Source organism: Kryptolebias marmoratus, linkage group LG3 (assembly GCF_001649575.2).
Source record: "Kryptolebias marmoratus isolate JLee-2015 linkage group LG3, ASM164957v2, whole genome shotgun sequence".
NCBI classification, from domain to species: Eukaryota; Metazoa; Chordata; class Actinopteri; order Cyprinodontiformes; family Rivulidae; genus Kryptolebias; species Kryptolebias marmoratus.
The window spans coordinates 28,026,568-28,050,272 of NC_051432.1; the positions used below are offsets into that span (position 1 = coordinate 28,026,568).

General features: G+C 40.9%; 2 protein-coding genes across 13 annotated transcripts in view; both read left to right on the plus strand.

Moving 5' to 3' along the window:
- The window catches only part of rptor (regulatory associated protein of MTOR, complex 1), a 155,753-nt gene extending 151,228 nt beyond the window's left edge, over positions 1–4,525 (plus strand). For all 5 annotated transcript variants that reach the window (XM_017436846.3, XM_017436849.3, XM_017436848.3 and 2 more), the window contains 4 exons: positions 516–602; positions 685–801; positions 937–1,066; positions 2,930–4,525. In XM_017436846.3, the coding sequence (XP_017292335.1) occupies positions 516–602; positions 685–801; positions 937–1,066; positions 2,930–2,998 (403 nt within the window). In that variant the 3' untranslated portion in view covers positions 2,999–4,525. The remainder of the gene's footprint in view (positions 1–515; positions 603–684; positions 802–936; positions 1,067–2,929) is intronic.
- A 1,132-nt stretch (positions 4,526–5,657) lies between these two features.
- Positions 5,658–23,705, plus strand: si:dkey-237i9.8 (platelet endothelial cell adhesion molecule). Of its 8 annotated transcripts, XM_037974860.1 has the most exons (16): positions 5,659–5,810; positions 5,908–5,943; positions 7,723–8,016; positions 8,107–8,388; positions 8,474–8,749; positions 8,829–9,101; positions 11,049–11,327; positions 12,046–12,327; positions 13,341–13,445; positions 13,566–13,596; positions 14,749–14,828; positions 19,936–19,989; positions 20,207–20,296; positions 20,662–20,721; positions 22,750–22,772; positions 23,483–23,705. In XM_037974860.1, exons 1-16 carry the CDS (start codon positions 5,768–5,770, stop codon positions 23,561–23,563), a joined length of 2,289 nt encoding a protein of 762 aa, XP_037830788.1. In that variant the 5' UTR covers positions 5,659–5,767; the 3' UTR covers positions 23,564–23,705. The 8 variants fall into 8 exon arrangements, with proteins under 8 accessions (XP_037830787.1, XP_037830788.1, XP_037830789.1 ...); XM_037974859.1 differs by having other exon boundaries at positions 5,658–5,810; positions 22,750–23,705; XM_037974861.1 differs by lacking the exons at positions 13,566–13,596; positions 14,749–14,828 and having other exon boundaries at positions 22,750–23,705.

The window sequence follows — 23,705 nt, forward strand, 5'->3', positions numbered from 1 at the left end:
GGTTTTATTTGTGCTTCTGTCTCTATATAAACACAGAGACACGTTAGTCACAGTCTGTGCAGCCGTCTGGTGGGAACACGCAGCGCAGTGGCAGGGCCGGAAAGTGGGGGGGCCAATGGCCCCCTGGCCCCAGTGGTTCCGGCGCCTATGCTTCTAACAGACGAAGGAATCTTCAAGATGTTTCGTTTCTCATCTGAGCAGCTTTCTTCATTCAGAACTGAACAGAGTTTAAAGCTTATCCCTCCCGATAGAGGCAAAATAAACAGCTAACGACAGTTTACAGGCTCTGAACTTCGAATATTTCAGTTTTGAATGAAGAACGCTGCTCGGATGAGAGGAAAAACATCTTTAAGAATAAAAAAATGCTTGTTGAACTTGATAGGATTGTTTTGTCCTGAATGAGGGAGAATCTAAACCAGCAGACTCAGAAGATGAGCTGAAGTTTTGTAGCAGCAGTAGAGATGTTTCTCCTGTCTGAGGGCGTGTTTAACCGTTGTCTCGTTGTGTTTCTGCAGCCGGGTGATGACCTACAGGGAACACGGAGCCTGGGTGGTTAAAGCTCATCTGCAGAAAGAAACCGACGGGAACATCATCAGCGTCAGGTAGACCCATCGTCTTCCCACCAGCGTTCACACACACACGACTGCTTGTCGAGCTCGTACCGACTCTGGTTCCTCCCCTCAGTGTTAACGGAGACGTTCGGTTCTTCGAGCCTCGATCCCCGGACTCCATTAACGTCCTGCAGACCGTGAAGGGACTGACAGCTTTGGACATCCACCCACAGGCCAACCTCTTCGCCTGGTCAGTTGCTTTTTGAGTCCAACATCAACACAACAGCTGTATAAATCAAATGAAATGGTTTATATACCTCAAATATGAGAACCTTTGTACCAGCTAACCTCTCCACATCTGTCGGGTTCTTCTCTTTCTCTCCAGCGGATCAATGAACCAGTTCATAGCCATCTACAACACTAACGGCGATGTGATCAGCAACATAAAATACTACGACGGCTTCATGGGACAGAGAATTGGAGCCATCAGCTGTTTAGCCTTCCATCCTTACTGGGTAAAACAGGAAACGCCATCAGTTCTGCACGCATTTATCCACTGAATCTGTTGCTTTATTACAAAATACGACAGCAGCCTCGTCTTCTGCGCTCCTAGGAAGAGAAACTAGTTTCAGCTGCTGCCTGGAATTATAACAAAACTTTGTAGCAATCGAAGGAAAAATGTCGACGTTTCGCTGTAGAAGGAGAGTAAAGAAATGTTGGTCACCATGGTAACAAGACACCTGTGTCTGTCACTCCTTGGCAGAGAAGCAGACTGCAAATTAAGCCTCAAACAGTCGCTGTAAAAAGAAAACTACAAGTCAGATGTTAAAATCTTTTGAGCCATGAGCAGCAGACAAACACCTTCACTTTCTGTTCTGAGGAGAAGATTTGGAGCTAAAATTTACCTGAATCTGTGGAAGTCTGGGTGTGTGAGAGGATCTAAGAGAAAACCAACAATCCTACAGCAGTGAGAGACAAAATGGGTGAAAGAAGACAAAAATCCTTTCATTTTGATGTATAATTTGTATACGTACCAAAAAAGCGTTGCTGTTTGTTTGCAAAAGGTTTAAAATTTTTAGGCATTTCGAAAGCTGAAGTGCGTGACATCCTGTCCAAAAAACTATAAAAAACATGAAAACAGGAGTTCGGTAACGTAAAGTCCGGCTTTCTGTGACCCGTTTAATCTCTGAATGATGTTTCTGCTGCAGAGCTGGGTTTTATTACTCATTTACCTAAAATCAAACCGTTGTCTATGAGGGAATTTCTCTCAGTTTATTGTGAATTTTTTTGTCTAACGCCACTAAAGGTCGTAGCACATTATTCTTAAACGAGACGCAGAATTTGATGTGTAATTTCTAGTTATTTTTCTGAAAGGTGCCAGATGTGAATGTGAAAATGGGACAAAAATTGTGACTAAACACGTACGAGTAAAGCTGCTTCGATGCTTATGTGCTGAGCATCTTAAATTAGTCAGACCCTCCAGGATTTCGCGATGTTGCGATCGCAACTATTAAATCAAAACTATAAAACTATAAAATCAAGCAAACCCCGCGAAAACGCAACTTTTTACAACTTTTCCCAAAACACCGCAACTTTAACCCAATATTTATTGTTTCTAAAGTGATTCGCCACCGTTTCTGCGGTCTAGTCTCTTCTTTGTGGGTTTGTGTAGCGTGGAATCCAAAATAACCCCAAATAACTCAGGAAGAAGACACGTGACGTCACTTCCTGTTAACATCAGAATGCCGGGAGCGTGCAGGAGCAGCGACCGAAGCCAAAATGTGCGCTAATGCTTCACATTTGCCCACAAAGATTTCAGCAAACCAGTTTCCTCCCCAGCTGCAGCTGTTTTGCACGTCCTGCAGTGTAATCATGGAACATAAACGCATCGACAAACACTTTGTGTCTGCAAAACATGTGAGGAGAGCTGCAGACCAGGGACAATCCAGAAATGCTCATGAATGTCAGTTTAGAAGCTATCAAAGTTCTCAAATAAAGCACCTTTTGAGAATGTCAGTGTTTGTTGGGAATTATCTTACAAAACTAGGAAGGATTTTTGGTTTAGATATTAAAAGTTATGGTTGTTTATTGATTTTAGTAAAAAAAAAAAAAAAATCACAACTTTTAGTAAAATGCCCCGCGAAATCAGGCATTTTAGCCGCAACAATCACAAAAAATGCCTGTGAAATCCTGGAGGGATTGATAAATGGACTGAAGCCATTTTTTAGGTTTAATTTGTTGTTTCCCGTCTTCGAATTGAAGCTGACTAACAGCTAAACAAACAGCAGCAGCATCCAAACTCATGTTTTAAAGATGGATGCTGTAACGGTTTAGTTGTTTCTTTCTGAGCATCTCCCGCCTTTCTTCCTCTCTTCCAGCCTCACCTGGCGGTCGGCAGCAACGACTACTACATGTCCATCTATTCAGCAGAGAAGAGGCTCAGATAACACACCAGCTCCCCCCTCCCTCCTCCATGGGATGTAAAGGACGTTTTTCTTGTACAGATCCACAGCGTCACTCCCCCCCCCTCCCCACCTGGAATGTTTCAGAGACGGCTGCTGACAAAAACCCGTGCTAAGAATGACTCTATACATACATATAAATATCTATATTAGTATTATCATTGTTTATTCTTATTATGAAGCTAATGATTGTCGACTTGGCTGTGCTGAGGAGTCTGTATATTTAAAGAGCAGAAGAAGAAGAGGATCTATTTTAATGAGCAAACGGTGCAGCTGCACGACGAGCATCACTACCTGAATGAACTTTGACCTCACCTTTATGTGGACAGGGAGGGGTTACACACTTTAAAACACACACAGACACACACACTCTCTACGCTGGACCCTCACCTGTTCGTCCCGTCACTCCAGAGGGACGGACCTCGACGATGTTGTCTGCCAGACGTGATGAAGGATTATTTTCCTGCGGACCCCCAGCCTTTAGAAACTTCAGGCCTCCTTCCTGCTTCTCTGACCCCGACGTACCAAACCTGACCCTCACCCTGCAGCCGAACCTTCTCGTTGTGGCTCAGACGGCTGTTCTTGTTGATTTATCTGTTTTAACTGCGTGAAAACCTGCTTCACATCGCAGGCTGATGATATACCTGCGTATATACCTGTCCTTTGTTCAGAAAACAGCAGCTCCAGTTTCCTACAAATGCACTCATTTTCATTATTATCGCTCCATCTGTTGACAGGAAGTCTCTCTGATTGAAACGAGTCCCTGCAGGAGCCTTTCTGACTAGAATGCTCGTTCTGGCCTCTGAGGAACAACAATCTGAATGCTGTCAGGTTTTTTTTATTTTAAATGATTTTGTTTTAGTTGAATTGCCAGCCTGCTTTGTTTTGATCATGTTTTGGAGAGCTGGAGGTGTGAAGTGTGTTGCATGTTAAAGGGACCTTTTGATTTGACTCAGGTTTCTTCAGGTCCTCCTCAGAGGCAGATCTAAGTTCTTCGGTTTTTGTTAAAGTTTGTTTTGTGCAGAATCACCAACAATGTGCCTCTCCTACCGACCTGCAGCTTCTTTTTAATTTGTTTCCTTTTCTTCTAATTTATGGTTTTAATTCATGCGTTTTGTTGGACTTTTTTCCCCCCAGTTTTCTCACAGCACACCTGATTGGCTCCTTTGCTGGCCCCGCCCCCCTCTGTGTCACATGACCCCAGCTTTGATTTGTCTTTTCCCGCCTGCAGAAGGAGTGGCGTTAAAAACTCAAAGATCCCCGCAGCGTTTCATCGGCTCGACGAGCATCACCGGATCAACCAAACAGACCCTCAGCACCAGAACCACGTTCATCTCTAATCATCCAGCTTTGAGTTTTAAGATTTTAGATTTGGAGAAAAAAAAGAGACTTTATCTCAGTAGTAAAAGAAGGAAAAATAAAAACAATCAGGTTTGTCTGTGAGACTGTAGACGGCTTTCCTGGCTGTGGTTTAGAAGACGAGAGATGAAATAAACCAAATACAACACCTGATCCGTTCCGGTTCTGAAATGTGGTTCTTTAAATATTTTAACTTTATTTAAACAATATTCTCAGCAGCTTCTCAGTTAAACGCTGCAGAAATAAGTTTATAAAAAGGAGTTTCTGTGTTACTGAAGAAATAAAGTTGGGGAGAAGCACAGATCAGGGTTGGGTTATAAATTAAACAAAGATATAAATGAGCAGAATTATTTAAAACCATTTAAATAAATTCCAGGTTCTAAGGCAGCAAAATAGAAAAGAGGAATAAATAAGTTTGGAAATTTCTGTAACACCATAACGCTGAAGTATCTATGGAGGATAAATACAACAAAATCTGGACCGTAAATGCATGAAATAAAATGTTAAAACTTCGTCATTTAAACCTTTTGAGCTAAAGAGTTGAGATCCAAAAAAGTCCCAGATAAAGACTTAAAAGTTTAAATCTCCTAACTCAGATTAAGTTTAACTAAAGCTTTAATTCAAATGTTGAGATGTTGTGTAAAATGTGCAGCCATCTATTATAAATTAGCATTTTCCTGCCATGGATGTCTTAATTTAGTCGACCTTCTTGTTTTTGGAGAAGTTTGTGTTGCTTCCTCTGGTTGTCCAGTAGGTGGCAGTGTAAGGCATGAGTTAAAGGCCATTAAAGTGATTATTGAGCATCCTTACAACCTAAACCCATTTCAGCACAAGAAAACAAGGTTTTTCTTTTTCCTGAGTTGTCCGCTGTAGTGAGAACTATAAGTGAAAGAGTTTAAAGTAAATCTATTTATGGACAAACATCTTTATTTTTGCATATTAGTTTCAGATTGGGTAAAATATTTAAAAACAATATATCTTGTAAGAACCAGCCTCAGATTTTCTGCCAGTGATCAAACTTGTTGATTGTCCTTTGAGGAAACAGGGTTTTTTTGCTGCCCAGGCTCTGTCCGTCGGGGTCAAAAGTCAAAGGCCTGACCGCTGCATGCCCAAGCAGTCCGGCGTTATTGTGACGACCGTTTCCCACACGCTCGGTGAGCGTGGAGGACAACATTCCACAGCAGCAGAGAGCCGGGCGGTGCGAACATCCTGAGGAAACAACACTCACTTCCTGTCAAATTAAGCCAAGCTGATGGCTGCTCGGGGTGATAACCGCCGCCGCTGAGTGGCTGAGGTAGAGCACCACCTCGGTGTCCACTCCCACCCACAACCAGCCACCCGTGGACTCATCGGGCAGCTTCAGTCTGAAGTTCGTCACCCTGCAGGGCAGACAGGATGGGCCTCCTGCTACTGCTCACCTCCGCGCTCCTCCACACCTGTAAGTCTCCTCGCCTCTGACCTCTGACCTCCTCCTGCTCATCGAGAAGATGACTGATCTGCCTCTAATGCTGTGTTTTATTTCCTTTATCTCCAAGGCCTCCATTCAGGGAGACCAGTGAGCGCAGATCCGAGTGAGTACAGCTGTCAGGTTTTTATCAGCTGGAGCAGAAAGTTTAGTTTTCATTTCGTCCTTGAGTTGGTTTGAATCAGCAGCTTAACTCTAAAACGAGTCACCCGTGCTGGATGAGTGGAAACTCGTTATCAGAGCGCTCTGATCGCTGGTGGAAAAGTTGAGAAGTTGAGGTGGGAACGTGTTGGGGAGCAGAGTCTCACGCCTCGGAGCTGGGAGTCACCGACAGACGCACATCATCTGGAAGATAAAACTTTATTTACTAACATCTTCTGGGTTTGATTTACCTAACTTGGTAACATTTCACTGTTAAAGGGACAGATGTTGCACTTTTAAACAAAAAAGAACTTAAACTTAAAATAATCAAATCTATCATCTACTAGATTTATTGTAGGTCAGAGTCACTTTATTCTAGTAAATAAAAGGTCAATAATTAGTTTGAAATACCATCATATCACAAAAAATGTGTTTTTTAATGTTTTAGTTTAATTTAATATTACAAAAACTTGATATATTTTTGTTAATTATCTAATTCTGACTGTATTTTCTCATGTTTTTTATAAGATATCTTTGAGATTGTTCCTTCACACATATAAATTTAAAAAACTCATTTTTATTTAGTTATAATCTAGTTATAAATCTTAAATCTTTTGTATTTTTCATTCTGGTCTCATATAAAGAATAATGTGCTTTTAGCATCAGTTAAATGTTGAATAATAAAAAATATAGAACGTTTAATAAATAGTTATAAAAACAACCATTATCTCTGTAAACTATAGTAATTCAAGTTTTGAACCAGATTTTGATAAAGTTAAAATCTGTAAAAAGCTTAATTATCATTTTATCTTTAAGTTTTATTTATTAACTAACTGCTTTATTTTTTAACAGCTTGTAATTTATCCCTGAAGCTATTGAGATGTTTTGATTTTTTAATAATATTTCACAAAAAGCAAACTAAGATATTGAAGAGGCTGCTCTCGGTCACTTTGTTTTTGTTGCGAGACAAGATTTAAAGAAAGAAAATGTTTTATTCAGTTTTTTAATAAGATGGCCACAAACTGAACTGACTCCGGGGACAGACGGCTGAATCCATCAAACTAAACGGATTTATTTGTTTCTTGTAACAACATGAAGCTAAATCTTGTTTCTTTTTGGTTGATAGTTAAATGATTTGTAGAAGGTGGAAATGTCTGCTTTTTTTAACTTTGTTGGGCTGTTTTTGCTGCTTCTTTTATATTTGGTTCTCCTCTTTCTGATTTGATTTCTACTCATTGAAGCCTTTTATCCTCCTCCATTCTGTATTTATCCTCCTTTTTAGCTTTCTGTTGCAGATTTATTCCTTTATTCCCACCTCTCATCTTGTCTCTGTTACTCTAAACTTTGTTCTGCCCAGCATCGGCCTCTTCAGCAACTTTCAGCAATCATTCAGCTATATTTGGCTACAACTTCAACTGTTCGAAATCAACCTGCATCGGCAACTCAGCGATTAAAACATTTCAGACGAATCGTTCAGTAATAAGCATTCACACTGCGTTTTCACAGGAAATGCAATTTCTCCAGTTTCTGCTGTATTTTCTTTAATGGAAACATTTGTAAACCTCAGACAAAGCATGCCTTCACGCCATCCAATGACTGGGTGCAGATTTAAGGATGTTTAGGTTTTAGTTTTACCTTAAATCTCTGTTTTCTCAGTTGATGTTTGTGCCACTCATTGAATGCAGACTTTCATATAAAAACCAATTAATTCTAAATTTTTCTGAACTCTCCGCCGCCCCGCCAGACTTCCGGATATCATCCGTGGACCTGACCATCCATCCCAGTCCTGATGTGGACCGAAACACCAACGTGACTCTGAGATGTAAGGCTGTGGTCGTCACCACGGAGGAGCCACTGAGCCGTGAGTTCATCATGTACAAGGACGAAAGGGTCGTCTACAGAAAGACCGTCAGCTCCTCTGAGGATTTTTTATACCACCTGCCTGAGGTCAGAGTGTCCAACAACGGCAAATACAAGTGCAAGATCAAGATCATGGAACAAGAGATGGCCAGTAGTATTGAAAAACTCACAGTGACAGGTGGGTTGGCTCCTGTTTGCTCGGGCTTCTAACGTCACACTTTAATTGGTTTGAAGGTGTTTAACAGTTGTTTGGATCTCTGATTTCCAGGCCTGTCGCTGCCCGTTCTCCACCTTAGCAAAAGCAATGTCACTGAGGGGGAAGATGTAACGGCCACCTGCTCAGCTCCGGGTGAGACGGGTTCCTTTTATTTCCACTTCTTCGATAACTCCAGGGAGCTCCACGAGAAGCCCGTGAACTCCAACCAGGCGGAGGCAAAGCTTAGCTTTAAAAGTGTCGGCAGACACAGCCTTCACTGCAGCTACACGGTCGTCATGATGCCAAAATCCGTCGATTCAGAGGACAGCAACACGGTCAACATCACAGTCAAAGGTACGCTGGATTTCTTTATTCCGCAACAGAATGCAAAACGTATTTCATTCACAATCAAACATTTGACACAATTTTGGTTTCACAGAAATTTCCATCATGCCAGTTCTGGAGATTTCCCCTCTGGAAAACGTTTTTGAAGGAGATAATCTCACCATCAGGTGCTCTTTCGTGGAGTCCGAGCAGAGCTTTAAAAAGGTGCATCTCATTCTGAGTCAGGGCACCAGACTGCTCAGCAGAAACATTTCCACTACTATCGAGCACAAAATGATGGCGGAAGCAACAAACCCGGTGCCGACGTTTGAGTGCACGCTGGTTGTGGACAACGTAGTAAAGGTCGCCACACAGAACATTTCAGTGATGGGTAAGTGGACAAAGATGGAGGAAACTCTGGCTCTGTGTAGTGCACAGGTAATAACTCGTTCTTGTGTGTTTACCCACAGACCTGTTTTCAGTACCAACTCTCAGAATGTCTCCTAATGAAGTCTTTCAAGAAGAACCCATGAATCTGATCTGCACAAGCGAGAGGGTGGCCTCTGAGAGACTCAACAGAGAAGATCTGGTTTACACTCTTGATCCGGCTGAACACTTTGTTTCTGCAACCAGACCTGGAGTGTTTGCTCTCACGGCCATGAAAACCGACTTCAGCTACACGTGTTTAACTGAGGCGAAGGGCATCAAGAAGCGCAGTAAAGCCCTGACTGTTCGCCCCAAAGGTCAGTTCACGCTTTACATGTAGATTAAACCTCGGGGTTTTCAGTTCACGCAGCAGATCCTGGATGGGATTCAGGTCTGGTCTCTGGCTGGGCCGTGTTAAAATTGTTTGTTATAAACATTGAGTCATCGTCCCATTGGAGGACGCTTTGCCGCCCAAGAGCAAGTTTTTAATTCCACTCCAGAATCTTTATTATCCTGTTTACTTTACCAGGAGTTCCCGTCTTAAAGTAGCCCTGGACCGTTCCAGGATGATGTTCTCATTGCTGCTTTTCTCCTTCCCGTTTCGACTCATAGGTCAACATTTCAGAGTTCCAAGTAGAAAATATTAACTGGATTCCCTCTGAAATCACAGAAATTTTAAAGGAACTCAAAATCCAACATGGCTGCCCCGCTCATCTAAAGGTCTAGCTGCAGATCGTGATGGAAACTCAACTGAGCTCCAACCATCAGAAATCCAGCACATGATCTAAATCACTCTCTTCCCGCCACATATATAGATTTATTCTTTTTTCCATTCACAAAAATTAATCATGGAAAACAGAACAAAAACTACATCGTCCTCCTGGTTTCTTTCTGAGGCTGGAAAAAGCATTTTTCTGTGTCTGAGATTTTTGCAGCAGCTAGTCGCTCGTGGAAAAGTTTATCTGAGGAGCAAAGGAGATTTTTTTTATTTTCGCAAACAATAACAACTGTAGTAACAAAACAGAAAACTACAACTTCTGGAGATCATGTATTTTCACGTCGGCTGGAGATTTTCCTCTTTGCTCTTCTGCTGGAAGCTTTTATTCAAAAGTGTAGCTAGAAGCAGTAAACTGTTTATTAGCACTTCTGTCTGTTTTTCTTAAAATATGTTTTAAAGAATCACATCTATTACATTCCAACCACCATTAGTGAACGCATTTCTGTTGTGATTATAAGCACAAAATACTACGTATTGTGTTTTTTTATCAACTTGTATTGTTAATAACAGCAAGCCTGGTCAGGTTGTCCAGATTCTGTTAGTTTTCCACAAATGGATCAAAACATAACTTAAGTCTGTCAACATTTACAACTTTATTTCTCTAAATGGATCGCAGCATTATTCTTTATTAGACAAAATCAATGTTTTCCTGCCAAATAACTGCAGTGCTACCCTTAGCCTTGTGAAGGCTGGTTTGTGTTTGTGAATGTACCGGGAAGAGTCGAGTTTTAATCCTCCGTGAGGGGAAGTCATGTCGTCGTGACGTTTGTCCCGTTAAGATCCTGGAGAGCCGGGAACGTCCCGTCAAAACCCGGTGATAACAGATTTCAGACCTTCCATCCAGGATTTCTGCTGGAAATTTAAGAGCAAAGTGAATATTAATTATTTCTTTATTCTCTAAATGTAAAAGGACAAATGTTCATCAAACACCATACACATTAATATTTATATGACCACTAATTTTCAGCTTTCAACCGTAGAATTTTCAAAAACTAGTTGGTCTGATGCTTTAAAAAGTTTTATCTGAACTATAACGACCTTGTTTTGGTCATCATCTGCTCAAAAGTAAACCTAAAAATTACTCTTTCTGTAGCAAGTTTTACTCCTTTACTCCAAACGCATTTGATGGAATTTCTTATTTGCTTTGAAAGATGTTCAAACCTTGTGCTGAAATGGGATAAAATTATTATAATAAAACATGAAGATGTTTTAGTACGCTGAAGAAAAAGTTGATTTGAAAAAAAAAGCATAAATTACCGAACAGCAAATGGATTTGCTCAAATCAAAATCTTTTCAAGATGTATGAATGACAGTTATATTTTAATAAAGATATATACTATTTATTTACAATTTCTGCATAAAGAATACTTTCATTTTTACCATTTTGGTTTTTACTTCTGTTTAAAAATCTGAAGCTTTGTATTTTGTTATATTGTAAAAAAAGTTAACTTTTTTCTCACAACTTCTGTTTCTGTCTCGTCTTTAGTTCACGTCTCAGTTCCAGATGTCTGGGTTTCTGAAACTGTGATTTTGGGAAAGCCTTTTTTCATCTACTGTGAGTCTAAATCAGGCAGCCTGCCCATTGCCTACACCCTCTGGAAAGGAACCGAACGAATCAACACCTTCCACGCCGACTCGATCAGCAAACAAGCTTATTTTCCAACCACCGTCAACCACACTGAAGAAATCCGGGCGTACAGGTGTGAGGCGAGTAACGGAGGCAAGAAAAACCTGCAGAGCGCCGCGCTTAACACAACCGTCATAGGTAAATATTCAAATCTGAATTAAAAAGATCAATTATGTAATTGATTTAATTTAAATGGTTGGCCATTCAGAGATACTTAAAGATCCCGGTATCAATACAGAATAAAAACATTACTTCTACCTGTACCTGGTACTTACATGCTGATTATATACTTTGTACTTACTAAATACCAGATGTGTACCGCAGGCAACCTGGTACACACTAGCTACATACTGGGTACATTCCTGGTAGTTTCCGGTTAAGTACCAGGTATGTACCCAGTAGGTACTGGTATATATCATATTACTGGTATATAGAGTACTTACCGAGACCATACCAGGTAAGTACCAGGTATGTACCCTATAAGTACTCAGTAAGTACCAGGCTATTATGTATTACCACCAATCTTACCTTCTAATCCTGGTACTTGGAGCCCACTGATATCCATCTTTTATAAAATGTGCCATAAATAAATCTTTTGTTGCTTTAAAGTTGTATTTTGAGTCCGAACAGTGAATCTGCATTCCAGTTTCAGCTCCTCGCAATAAATTATTTTCATTTCACTTCACTGATTCGGACTGTTCTGTATAGCTCTGCTGCATAAAACGTAAAAAATGAATATTTTTGTAAGGTTCTGTAAGTTTAATTAAAATGAAAAGTGATACTGCATGTGCATAATTGCGCTTGATTAAACGCCCCACTAAATTTAACTTTTTTTACCTCATTTTTTTTTCCCCAGAACCTGTGGCCGAGCCCTTCCTGTCCATCCTCGTCCCGAACAAGGCAGAAATCTTTGAGGGGATCGAGGTCTACCTCTCGTGTATTGTGAAAGGAACACCACCCATCACGTTTCAGTGGTACCACGTTGGTAAAAGAGAGCCGCTGCAATTCGAAACCTTGAACGCGAACACGGCCACCTATCAGTTCACCGTGTCATCCAAAGAGCAGGGTGGCATGTACTCCTGTACGGTGAGAAACCGTGCCAACAACGAGGTGGAAAGTAATCAGGTGTTCATAGAAGGTGAGACTCAAAACCAGCTGATCTGTTCTGCTTCTGATCTCTGACGCTTTAAGGAAAATCTATGTGGCAGATCGAACTGATCTACAGCCCCAGTTTGAAGAAAGTTGGGATCCTGTTTTAAAATGTAAATAAAATAAAATGCAATGATTTGCAAATCTCATAAACCCATATTTTATTCAAAATGAAACGTAGTAAACAAATCAAATGTTTAAACTAATTAGGTTAATTGGCAACAGGTCAGTAAGAAGACTGGGCGCAAAAAAGAGCCTGAATCTGTCAAAAGTAAAGATGAGCTGAGGAGAACTGTTCTGAGGTCAGATGGGTCCAAACCATCCAGCCTGCCTCTCTGATGGTATGGGGGTGCATTACTGCCTCTGGAAAGGCTTCATCAATGCAGAAAAGTGTCTCCAGGTTTTAGAACATCTGCTCACATCCAGGACTGTTGAACAACTAGAATCCTCTACAGACAGAATGGGACAACATTTCCTCTAAAACCTCCAGCAGCTGCTCTCCTCAGGTCCAGATGTTTACAGACTGATGGGAGGAGAAGAGGAGATGCTTCACAGAGACGTGTTGCTGCCATAAAACTCAAAATGACTTTATTATTGTTTGTTTTGTTTTTCAAAATAAGTGTACAATCACTTAGTTTAAACATTAGATATGTTTACTGTGTTCCTTTATGAATAAAACATGGGTTTATGAGATTTGTAGCATGTTAGCATCATAATATTCATGTGCTATGTAAAGAGCTTCCAAAGTTTTAACCCTCCTGAAGTCCTCGTACCTGAAGAGACAAAGAGAAGCCTTTATAACTTCAGGTCCACAGGAGGGTTGAGCACAGTTGTAAAGCTGATTCAGAATTTGGGAAAAAAGTCAGCAGAACTCATCGTTTTTACGTCTAAAGCTTCCCAGTAGTCTTGGTTTTTATCAGTGACTGGACTTTACCATCTCCTTCAGGCTTTCCTCGTGTTTTTGTTTCTCACTGACCTTCCACTCTTTGTGTCTCTCCACAGTCCGCATGGCTTTATGGAAGAAAGGTCTGATCGGGGGGTTCCTCCTGCTGCTGGCGTCCATACTCATCCTGGTGGGGTGTGTGGTCTACTTCAAAAGCAAGAGAGGTAGACAAACCTACCGTCCTCCAGAAACTCGGGCCTCTTATGTGTATAAATAAAAGTCGACCCCCTCCTCCCCCTCTGACGGCACCTCCCTCTCGACTCACTTATCCTTTCTCACTGTAGGTAAAAGAGAAAACGCTGCAGAACTGTCGGTGTGAGTTGGTTTGACTCTTTGTTTCTCCTGAATAATAGATAGTGTAGAAACTGCTCGTGTTTCGTTTTATCGGCTGGTTATTATGACGTTTGGGTTCAGTTATTTATGCATTTGAAGGAACTAGACTGGTTGTTTTGCATGTTGGGAGTGCTAAACAAAACATAATTTATTGTGCAAAAACTTGAATCTTCCCTCATTTCTTTACATTTTGCTTCCAAGTTGACAGTTCTTTAAAAACCTTCTAAAGTAGACTTAATCAACAGTTGTGACGGTCTTTTAGTTTTCCTTTTTATTCAGTTTTAATCAGCATACCTGCTGATGTGTTTTTAAAATATGTTAAATCCTTAAACTCTGATTTATGAATCATTCAGGCATAAAAATGACTCCTAAACTCAAGAGATGACCCAGTGTTTTGGGGATAAAAATGCATTTTACCTCCAATAAAGTGATTCTCAACGAGCTGATATCTGAAAACTTTATTCTTGTTTCTTAAAACAAGCCTCTCAGATACTTTTACCTGCTGGAGAGAACTGTTTCAGGCCTGACACTTGTTCTTTTGTTCTCTGCTTGTTTGCTTTCCTCGTTGTTTTAAGTACACGCTGTACAACATCCTGTCAGATCCAAGGACTGAAAAAGACCTCTGGAAAGTCTGCAGAACCACTTATCAAGACTTTAAAAGTCTGCAGGAAAACCTGACTCCTTGGAAGCAAAATATACAGAAATTAGGGGGTTCAAACTATTGCACAATACAATGATTTTTCAGAAATTGATTAAGTTTGATTTGTTAAAGGGATATTCCAAGAATATTTACGTACGCAGACAGAGTGTAGGTGTACAGATGGCAAAAAAAGATTTTTAACCTTTAACCTTCTTGTTGCTATGTCTTAATTTAGATTAGAGACAGCCCTTAAAAAATAAAAACCAAACAAATATTCTGTGAGAAAATAATGTCAGCTTTGTGCACAATCCTGAAGGAATATTATTTCATGCAAAAATGTAGTTTTAGACACAGTTAATTAAATACAACCTCCTGCAGACTTCGTAGAGCTGCTTCAGCATTTATCTGAAGGTGTTTTAGGTTCTTGTTTGTTTTATTTGTTTTTCCTTGGCTGCACCGTTTCCCGAGCTGACTTTATTTTCACCGTTTCTCAGAAAGCCTGCGAGCCCTAAATCAGATGACTCTCTAACAGTGAATCTAACCCACGACACAGAGGTTTCTAACGCAGCCGCAGGTAGCTTGGTTTTACTCTCCTCCTGAGTGTCACTAACAGGCCTCTTTAAGCCAGTTTCTCACTGGGTTGTGACTGACGGTGACTCGCTGTCCTGCAGCGTCTGGGACGTGGCGGGGGTTCTTAGTTTCTGGAGATTTTAGAGAACTAAAGCTGAATTTGGCCACCTGCACAGGAGCTCTCCTTCTGACAGAAAACATCCGAGGCTACAGCCCCGAACGTCCGGCTCTAAACACCAAACGGATGATAAAAATTAAAAAGAGAAGCAGAGTTTTCTGCAAACATGCAGTCTGAATGCTGAGTAATGAATGACTTTACTGAAAGTTTCTAAAGGAGCTAAAAACTAAGCTGTTAAAGGTAAAAGTAGCAAAAGTTAAGCTAGAAGTTAACTGTAGCAAAAGGCTATCTAAAAGCTAAAAGGAGCAAAACAAACACTAGCTAAAAGCATCACAAGGTTAGCTAAAAGTAGTATGAGTATAGCTAATAGCCAAAGTAGTAAAAGGCTATCTAAAAGCTAAAAGTGTCAAGATATTAGCTAAAAGCAGCTGAAGGCTAGCTGAAGTGGCAGAATGGTAGCTAAAAATTAAAAATAGAATAAGAAGACAAAGATGGAGCAAGTTTATTGAAGCAAATTTGAAAAAGAAAAATGTTTTGGAAGGAAGTGATGAAAGAGGAGCTGGGGGTCGTCCTCCACTCGGAGGGTTGTGGGTTTGATTCCCAGTCCCCACAGCGTGCCAGAGTGTCCTTTGGCAAGACACTGCAGCCCCCTCTGCCCACCAATCTGCTTATCAGTGTTTGAGTGAGAATATAAAGGTGTATAATAGAAACCAGCGTGGGTGAATGGGTGAGTGAGAAACTTTATAAAGTGTTTCTCAGAACCTGATGTTCAAAAAGTGTGGAAAAGTCACAGCAGCCATCTCCTGAAGGAGCCGAACGTTTTGATGTATGAACGGCTCAAATAGTTAGTTAGACTGGAAATAAACTGAAGGAAAAATAAAAATCAATCTTCTTTTCAAACTTCTACTCCAGTAGATTAAACCCTGAACATGTGGGCAGCAAAATATTGTGCTCGGCCTGGAATACAGTTTTACAGGCCGTGCACGGGAAAATAGGGTTTTTAAAAGTTAAATACGGCTCTCTAATATCCTGGTTATAAACACTCAGAACCCAGTGAGACTTCAGCTGAAAGTTCAGCCACCAGCTGGTCTCCATCAGTCGCAGCCCAGTGAGATACAGACTTCAGTCTTCATCATCTAATAACCGTTCACACACATCCTGTTGTTGCATCAGTACTCACAGCTATAATCCAGCATGCAGAGGTCAGATAAAGCTGGTTATATTACAGACTGTGCTCAGCTGTTAATATTTTTATGCATATTGGATTGCTTTGTCGTCTGTTTCCCCTCTTGCATGAGATTTCATATCTGAGCATGTGTGACGTAGGATTCTGTCAGTAAGAAGTGGTTTAGGTTCACTGTTTCTAATTTTCTGCAAACTGCTCAGAGCGGCAATTATCATCTTCTTCCAGACGCAGCGTCGTTCTATGACGACAAGGAGGGGAGAGTGACCAATGGGGCGCGAGGTAGCGTGGCGTCGCTGCCCGCTGACATCAGCAACAGGAGCAGCTACAGTGTCCCAGCTGTAGCCTTCGTGTCTTAATGAGACTGCCTGCGTAAAGACAGGTTCACGGAAATAAAGAGTGTAGAGACAGCACGCAGAAGAGGGACTTCAAGTTCTGCCAGTTCTGAGGAAACTCAAACTCTGGAAGACTTTTGGAAACAAAGACAAAAGACAGAATGCTGTTCATGAAGCGCTAGAAGATTTGGACACTTTCTTGAATATTTTTTTCAGTATAATGAAGATGTTTTTGTGCAGGACCCACTGCTCCCTCTCCCCTCCTCCTGCAGTCTTTATCCTAACTTGACTGTCTTTGTAACGCACGTCGTTTATCTCATCTGCGTGTTTCAAAGCCGATCCGGTGACGCTGGTTTGTACATACCATCACAGGAAATGTGTGTATATATTTTTGGTTTGTCCCTGAACTGATTCTGGAGGAGAGTCTTTCAGAATAAAGATGCTGGTTTTATTTAGAGGCGTGTCAGAACCATTCATTCATTCATTCATTCATTCAGTCACTTTGCTCCTGTCTTTTCCACCTGCGGCTGAATTAATTACATGAAAGTTGGGATGTTGTGTGAAATGTAAATAAAAGCAGAATGCAGTGCACTGCGAATATGAACCTATATTTTATTTATAATGGAACGCAAGAACACATCAAATGTTTAAACTAAGAAATTGTAACACTTTTTAAATCAAATATGGTCATTTTGAATTTGATGGCAGCAACACATCTCAAAAAATAAGTGGAGCAGGACCATGTTTATCCTGGATGGGAGCAGATGTTGTTCTAAAACCTGAAGATCCTTTTTATAGAGGCACTAATGCACCCCCATACCATCAGAGAGGCAGGCTGACCTCAAAACAGTTCTCCTCTTTGGTCCAGAGGAGACGCATCTGTTCACATCTGGCTTCTTCTTTGCCTGATAGAGCTTTAAGCAGCATTTGTGAACTCTGTTTTCCAGATTCTTGAAATCTTTGGATGATGTTATGAACTGCATATGATGGGATGTTTACTTTCTTTAAAGGAACTTTATTCTAAAATTGTTCCACTACTTTTAGACCCAGTTTCTCTCAGCCTGGTGAACCTCTTTTTGTCTTTACTTCTGACAGATTCAGCCTCTAAAAAACTCTTTTTATCCCCAGTTCTCTCACTGACCTGCTGCTAATTAACCTAATTAGTTGTAAAATGCTCCTCCAGCTGTTTCTGATTTGTCCCACTTACTTTTACAGACATTTGTTGGCCCTGGAACAACTTCTTTGAATTGTGTTGCTGCCATAAAATTTTTAATTTCCTTATGTTTTTCCAAATAAATTGTACAGTTTTTTTTTTCTGTGTTCCACTGTGAATAAAATATGAGTTAATGAGATTTGCATATCAATGCATTCTGGTTTTATTTACATTTTACACATCATTACAGCTTTGTCATTATTGGGGGGGTGGGGGTAAAATCCTGTTATTTCCCATCAAACTATGATGGGTTTTGTTTTGTGATTTGCTTTTTTTTCTGTTGTTAGCGTTGAAATCTGACAAGAATAACCACAAAACATGGGTTCCACTGAAAGCGCTGCAGAGACTTCCTTGAAGAGTTGAAACAATAGAGCCTGAGAGTTACTTCCTATGTTGGCATGTTGGGGGGGGGGGTGTATTGTGAAGGGTGGGGCTTATTTTGTTTTAGGCCAGGCATCTCTGAATGCCAGCAGCAGAGAGAGGAAATTAGTCACCTAAGTCTCAGCCGGGCTGAGTGTGAGATTACATTACCAACTGGGAAGTTGTTTTTGCCAGAATTTGTTGTGCAGCCGCTGCTGAATTAGCAACCCATTGTGTTCAGGTCAGCAGAGGGTTTCTGTTTACGCGGCTGAAGACGTAACATCTGCTCGTTTGGTGCTTCGTCTGTTTCAGCAGCATTCTTCCACCTCAGAGGACCATAATGAGGGGAAATGCTTCACAAAGTTTCTCCTCGTTTGTCGCTTTGAACAGAGAAAAACAACAAACTTTAAAGACTTTATACCTGCAGCAGGCAGCAGTCAGAGTGATCTGAGACAGGTGAATCATGGAGTCCATTCAAGAGAGAATTTACTGCATTTACAGCAAGTGAAAATCCAACTCTTCCTCACTGTCTTCATCCCTGCTGCATGAGGTCGTTATCTACCTCATCACTTTTCAGTGAGACAGATTTTGGAGAACATTGGTGCCGAAGTGAACAAAGTATCACATATCTGAAAGTAAACTGCAAGTTTTTTCACTTCCTTTCTAACTATGCAGGACTTCCTGTTTGTAGCTTTCTTATGAAAACCCTTTGCTCCAGTTTAAATGAGCTTTTATTCGTGCATTTATTGGAAAACCGTGGATAACTACCAGGGGAAAAAGCCTCTGATTCCATAATTTAAAAGTTAAGTATTAAATGTTTACTGTCTCCAGAGAGCTGAGGGTGTCTGAGGAGGTTTTGGGGGAAAAGTATCGTTAGTCCACTGAGCGTCAGACGTTATTGTATTTACAAATGAACAAAAAATTGTGTGATGGTGAAAGTGATTATTCTGTGGGATAATTAGTGCAGACCCAACCCAACCAGGAGTCCTGGGTGCTCACCCTGCAGTCCAGAAGGATATATTTTTATTTCTTATGTATCAGTGAAGTCACACTGCACTGATCCCTGATGCAATCAGAGTGTTTCTGTACGTCATCTGTTAAATCCTGCAGCTCTCTGGGAGAAAACAGTTTTCTCTTTTTGACACTTTTGTTGCTGATGTGTTTGTAGCAGATGGTCGGATTTAAATTTGCTGTTTTCTGTAGCAAAAAAAGTGTGTAAATTACAAAAAGTTCACCTGCCGAACCTGGTTAGTGTGATGAGTGAAGCTAAGGAAGAGCTAAAGATGGAGCTGGAGAACAGCTGAAACAAAACCTTAGTGATGAGCTGGACCGGATCTGTCTCCAAACGTTTGGAGGAGAAAAATCAGACGAAGACTGATGAGCTGCAGAAATCTGAGATCCAGCAGGAGAAGAAATGGATTCCTCTGCAGAATTAGGGTTCTTCTCTGCTGGCATCAGATTCTAAATTCATGTTTATACGTTTCAAATACAGCGCAGAAGAACAGGGATGAAGTTTATTCCTCTGTTTCATCTCATATCTATGGAAGCCCGTTTTTGTCCTCTAAGTCATAAAGAAGAGATGCTATCTCCAAATGATGACTCAGAATTTGGAAATAATGTCACAATAATTAGATGCTGAGTCATAAATTGGAGACTGGATCTCATAATGATGAGATTAGATGTCATAATTTTAAGATATTTCATAATAATTAGATTCTTAAGCATAATGTGGTGATAGTATCTCATAATTATGACTTAGAGGATCTTTAGTTTCATCAGAGAGGCAGAAATGGGGTCCATGGATGAACAAATGACTAATCCAAGCTCTTATTTTTCAGAGAAAATGGTATTTGAAGGATTCGGCTGATCGTTTTCTGTTAATCAGACATGTTTCTGTTTCAGGGCCGGTGGCTGGGACTGTGGGCAGCGTGTGGAGTCATCGTAAACCCGACTCAGGTGAGGCTGTGACGACACCGGGACGTGTGTTAGGTTGATGCTTTCAGAAGCAGGTGTTTGTGTTCAGGACAACCTCATGGCTTCCCTTGAATCAGAACTCTTTTTAAAGAGTCCAGTCGTCTTTTACGCCTCCTGTGAGGAGCTGCGTCTCTGTGGTTAGTGTAATCTGAAGCGGCAGCCGGGGTTCAAGGAGTTAAAGTGAGTTTTTCTGATGCAGAAGCCGACGAGGAGTTCAGCACGGTGTCCAACGAGCCTGAGGTGGAGTACACAGAGGTGGTGCACCCCCAGGCAGCAGATCCAGTCAGAGGTAAGGCCGCTCTGAAAAACAACTTCTTTCCAAGCCGCTGGTGTCTGCCTCCACATTCCTTCAGAGTTGATAAGACAGAGCAGCACTTCCTGGGAGGGGCCTAATTACCTTTAATTAATACACCTCCATGTCGCTGGAACTGCTGGGATTTCCAGCCTTATAAACAGGAAGGGCTGAGATAATTACCGGGCCGGTTTTGATGCCGGCTCCTTCGTCTTCACGGTCTTTGGCTCGGGGTCCCGGCGGGCCGGAGATGACCGTCAGTGTGACACAGCCGGCCCGTTTTTGGGATTCTGTTAATGATGTTAGAAACTGACGGTATCTGCTGCGGTTTGTTTGATGTTCTGCGTGTTTGTTGCCTTCAGGAGCTCTGACGAGGAAAGGGACGGACACGGTTTACAGTGAGCTCCAAAACGCTGCTCAGGGTGAGTTCACTGCCCCCACAGGGTGACTCTCAGCTACTACCATATCTGAAGACCCGCTGTGGCGGCCATCTTGAATTGGGCTGACTTCAAACATTAATCAATTTTAAACGTACATCTGATGATTTATTCTGAGGGTTTCATTAAAATCCGCTTCATGAGAAACTTTCGTTAAGAGACAAACAAATAATCACACCCTGAGGCGAAAACATTATCGCCCGCCTGCTGCCTTTTGTTGGCGGGTGATAAATATTTACTGAATGTATGAAGAATAAACTGTTTGAGTCCGCTGCTCCGTCACAGCTAAAGCTAGCTGTTTCTGAGAGCTGAATGATCGAATCGTTACAGCTCAGACAATCAGCAGAACAGTGGCTAAAAGCTAAAAAATATAAAGAAAAAGTGACGCTAAAACCTGAAATTAGCAAAACTGAAGGTAAAAGCTCAAATTAGGCTAAAATGATTAGGACAGCAGCTAAAAGCTAAAATTATTAAGACGGCAACTAAAAGCTAAAATGGATAAAAAAGATACAAAAAAATCAATTCAGCATCTTCACGAACAGTAGCTAAAAGCTAAAATGATTAAGACAGGAGCTAAAAGCTAAAATGATTAAGACAGGAGCTAAAATCTAAAATGATTAGGACAACAGCTAAAAGCTAAAATTATTAGGACAGCAGCTAAAAGCTAAATGATGAAAACAGTAGCTAAAAGCTAAAATGATTAAGACAGGAGCTAAAAGCTAAAATGATTAAGACAGGAGCTAAAAGCTAAAATTATTAGGGCAGCAGCTAAAAGCTAAATGATGAAAACAGTAGCTAAAAGCTAAAATGATTAAGACAGGAGCTAAAAGCTAAAATGATTAAGACAGGAGCTAAAATCTAAAAGGATTAGGACAACAGCTAAAAGCTAAAATTATTAGGACAGCAGCTAAAAGCTAAATGATGAAAACAGTAGCTAAAAGCTAAAATGATTAAGACAGGAGCTAAAATCTAAAATGATTAAGACAGGAGCTAAAATCTAAAATGATTAAGACAGGAGCTAAAAGCTAAAATGATTAAGACAGGAGCTAAAATCTAAAATGATTAGGACAACAGCTAAAAGCTAAAATTATTAGGACAGCAGCTAAAAGCTAAATGATGAAAACAGTAGCTAAAAGCTAAAATGATTAAGACAGGAGCTAAAAGCTAAAATGATTAAGACAGGAGCTAAAAGCTAAAATTATTAGGGCAGCAGCTAAAAGCTAAATGATGAAAACAGTAGCTAAAAGCTAAAATGATTAAGACAGGAGCTAAAAGCTAAAATGATTAAGACAGGAGCTAAAATCTAAAAGGATTAGGACAACAGCTAAAAGCTAAAATTATTAGGACAGCAGCTAAAAGCTAAATGATGAAAACAGTAGCTAAAAGCTAAAATGATTAAGACAGGAGCTAAAATCTAAAATGATTAAGACAGGAGCTAAAATCTAAAATGATTAAGACAGGAGCTAAAAGCTAAAATGATTAAGACAGGAGCTAAAATCTAAAATGATTAGGACAACAGCTAAAAGCTAAAATTATTAGGACAGCAGCTAAAAGCTAAATGATGAAAACAGTAGCTAAAAGCTAAAATGATTAAGACAGGAGCTAAAAGCTAAAATGATTAAGACAGCAGCTAAAAGATAAAATGATTAGGACAGCAGCTAAAAGGTGAATAAGAGGATAGAAGCAGAGCGAGGTGCTGGAGGAGATTCCAGTGGACAATAACTGAAGAGATCTGTGTTTTTCTATAGAAACTGTTTCATAAATAAAGTTAAATAATTCAAAAAGTATAAAAGCTTCAAACACCTAACGTCAAAGTTCCCCGTTCCTAACCGAGCCGAACGTTTTGGCGTTTGAACGGTTAAAATGGTGCCAGGTCAGCAGAACCAGTTTGAGTCCTGAAAGCCTCCGTAAGAAAGGAGGGAAACAGGAGGAGTAATGAGCTGTTCTGAGGTCAGTGTGAGCAGCGTTTTCTCCCCGTCAGACGTGTTTAACTGCGGCTGCTTCTTCCTGCAGGTGCTGCCGATCATCATGAATATGTGAGTAAGAATCTGTTACATGTTTGCCCAACTCTTTCAGTTTACACTGCTCCTTATCTCGGCTGTAAAACGTCTTCAGCTGGTTTCTGTGATCACACCGCAGCCCGTCTCAGCTGGTTCACATTTTTTTTCTTGAATTGATGAAAGATATTTGACAGGAAGCAGTATTTCAGCTCCAACGAGGTGATTCCTCAGAGAGCTGTGAGCTGAACCCGACACAGACGGATGATCCGTTGAAGGATGATGGATCGGTCCAGTGTCGGATCTTTGCTGGATCACATTTCACTCCTCGGCCCCTGCTGGTCTCAGTAATCCACATCGAGAGGGAAACTGCCATCAGAGTTTCCAGACACGAACAAAGGGCTTTGGGCCGAGCCTTCCTTCCCTATCAGCTGCTCAGATCAGAGCTGTGCTTCAGTCTGATGAGTTCATCCCGGCCTCCGTTCTGTCTCCCTGTAATCACAGCCTCTGGTGGCCCAGCCGTTTGTCCCTACATGGTGCTACCAGCAGCCAGACGCAGGGAATAAATATTAAACAGAGGATGTGACATCAGGGGCTGAAAGGAGGTTGTCTTGTCATCACCGTATCTCCTTGATAAAAGATTTGACTCCAGGAAACTTGTGCAAATAATCACCAGAACCTCTTTCTGACCGACCTTTGTCTCCATATTTGCTCTGTTCTGTTGTTTGATGGTTCTGATTCGCCTGCAGGGTTCAGTGAAGTACACCGAGGTCAGCCAGAACCACTCGGAGGGAAACAACTACTCGGACCTGCCAGTGCCGGTGGATTAATGAAGAACTTCTCCCGTTTCCATTTTCCCTCGGGCTTCTCGTGTTCGCTTCCTTCCAGACGCGTCACCAGTTTTCAGTCTAAGAACAGAAAAGATGTACATTTTTTTTTCTTCACATTAAATAAAAACCCTGAAAAAGTAAA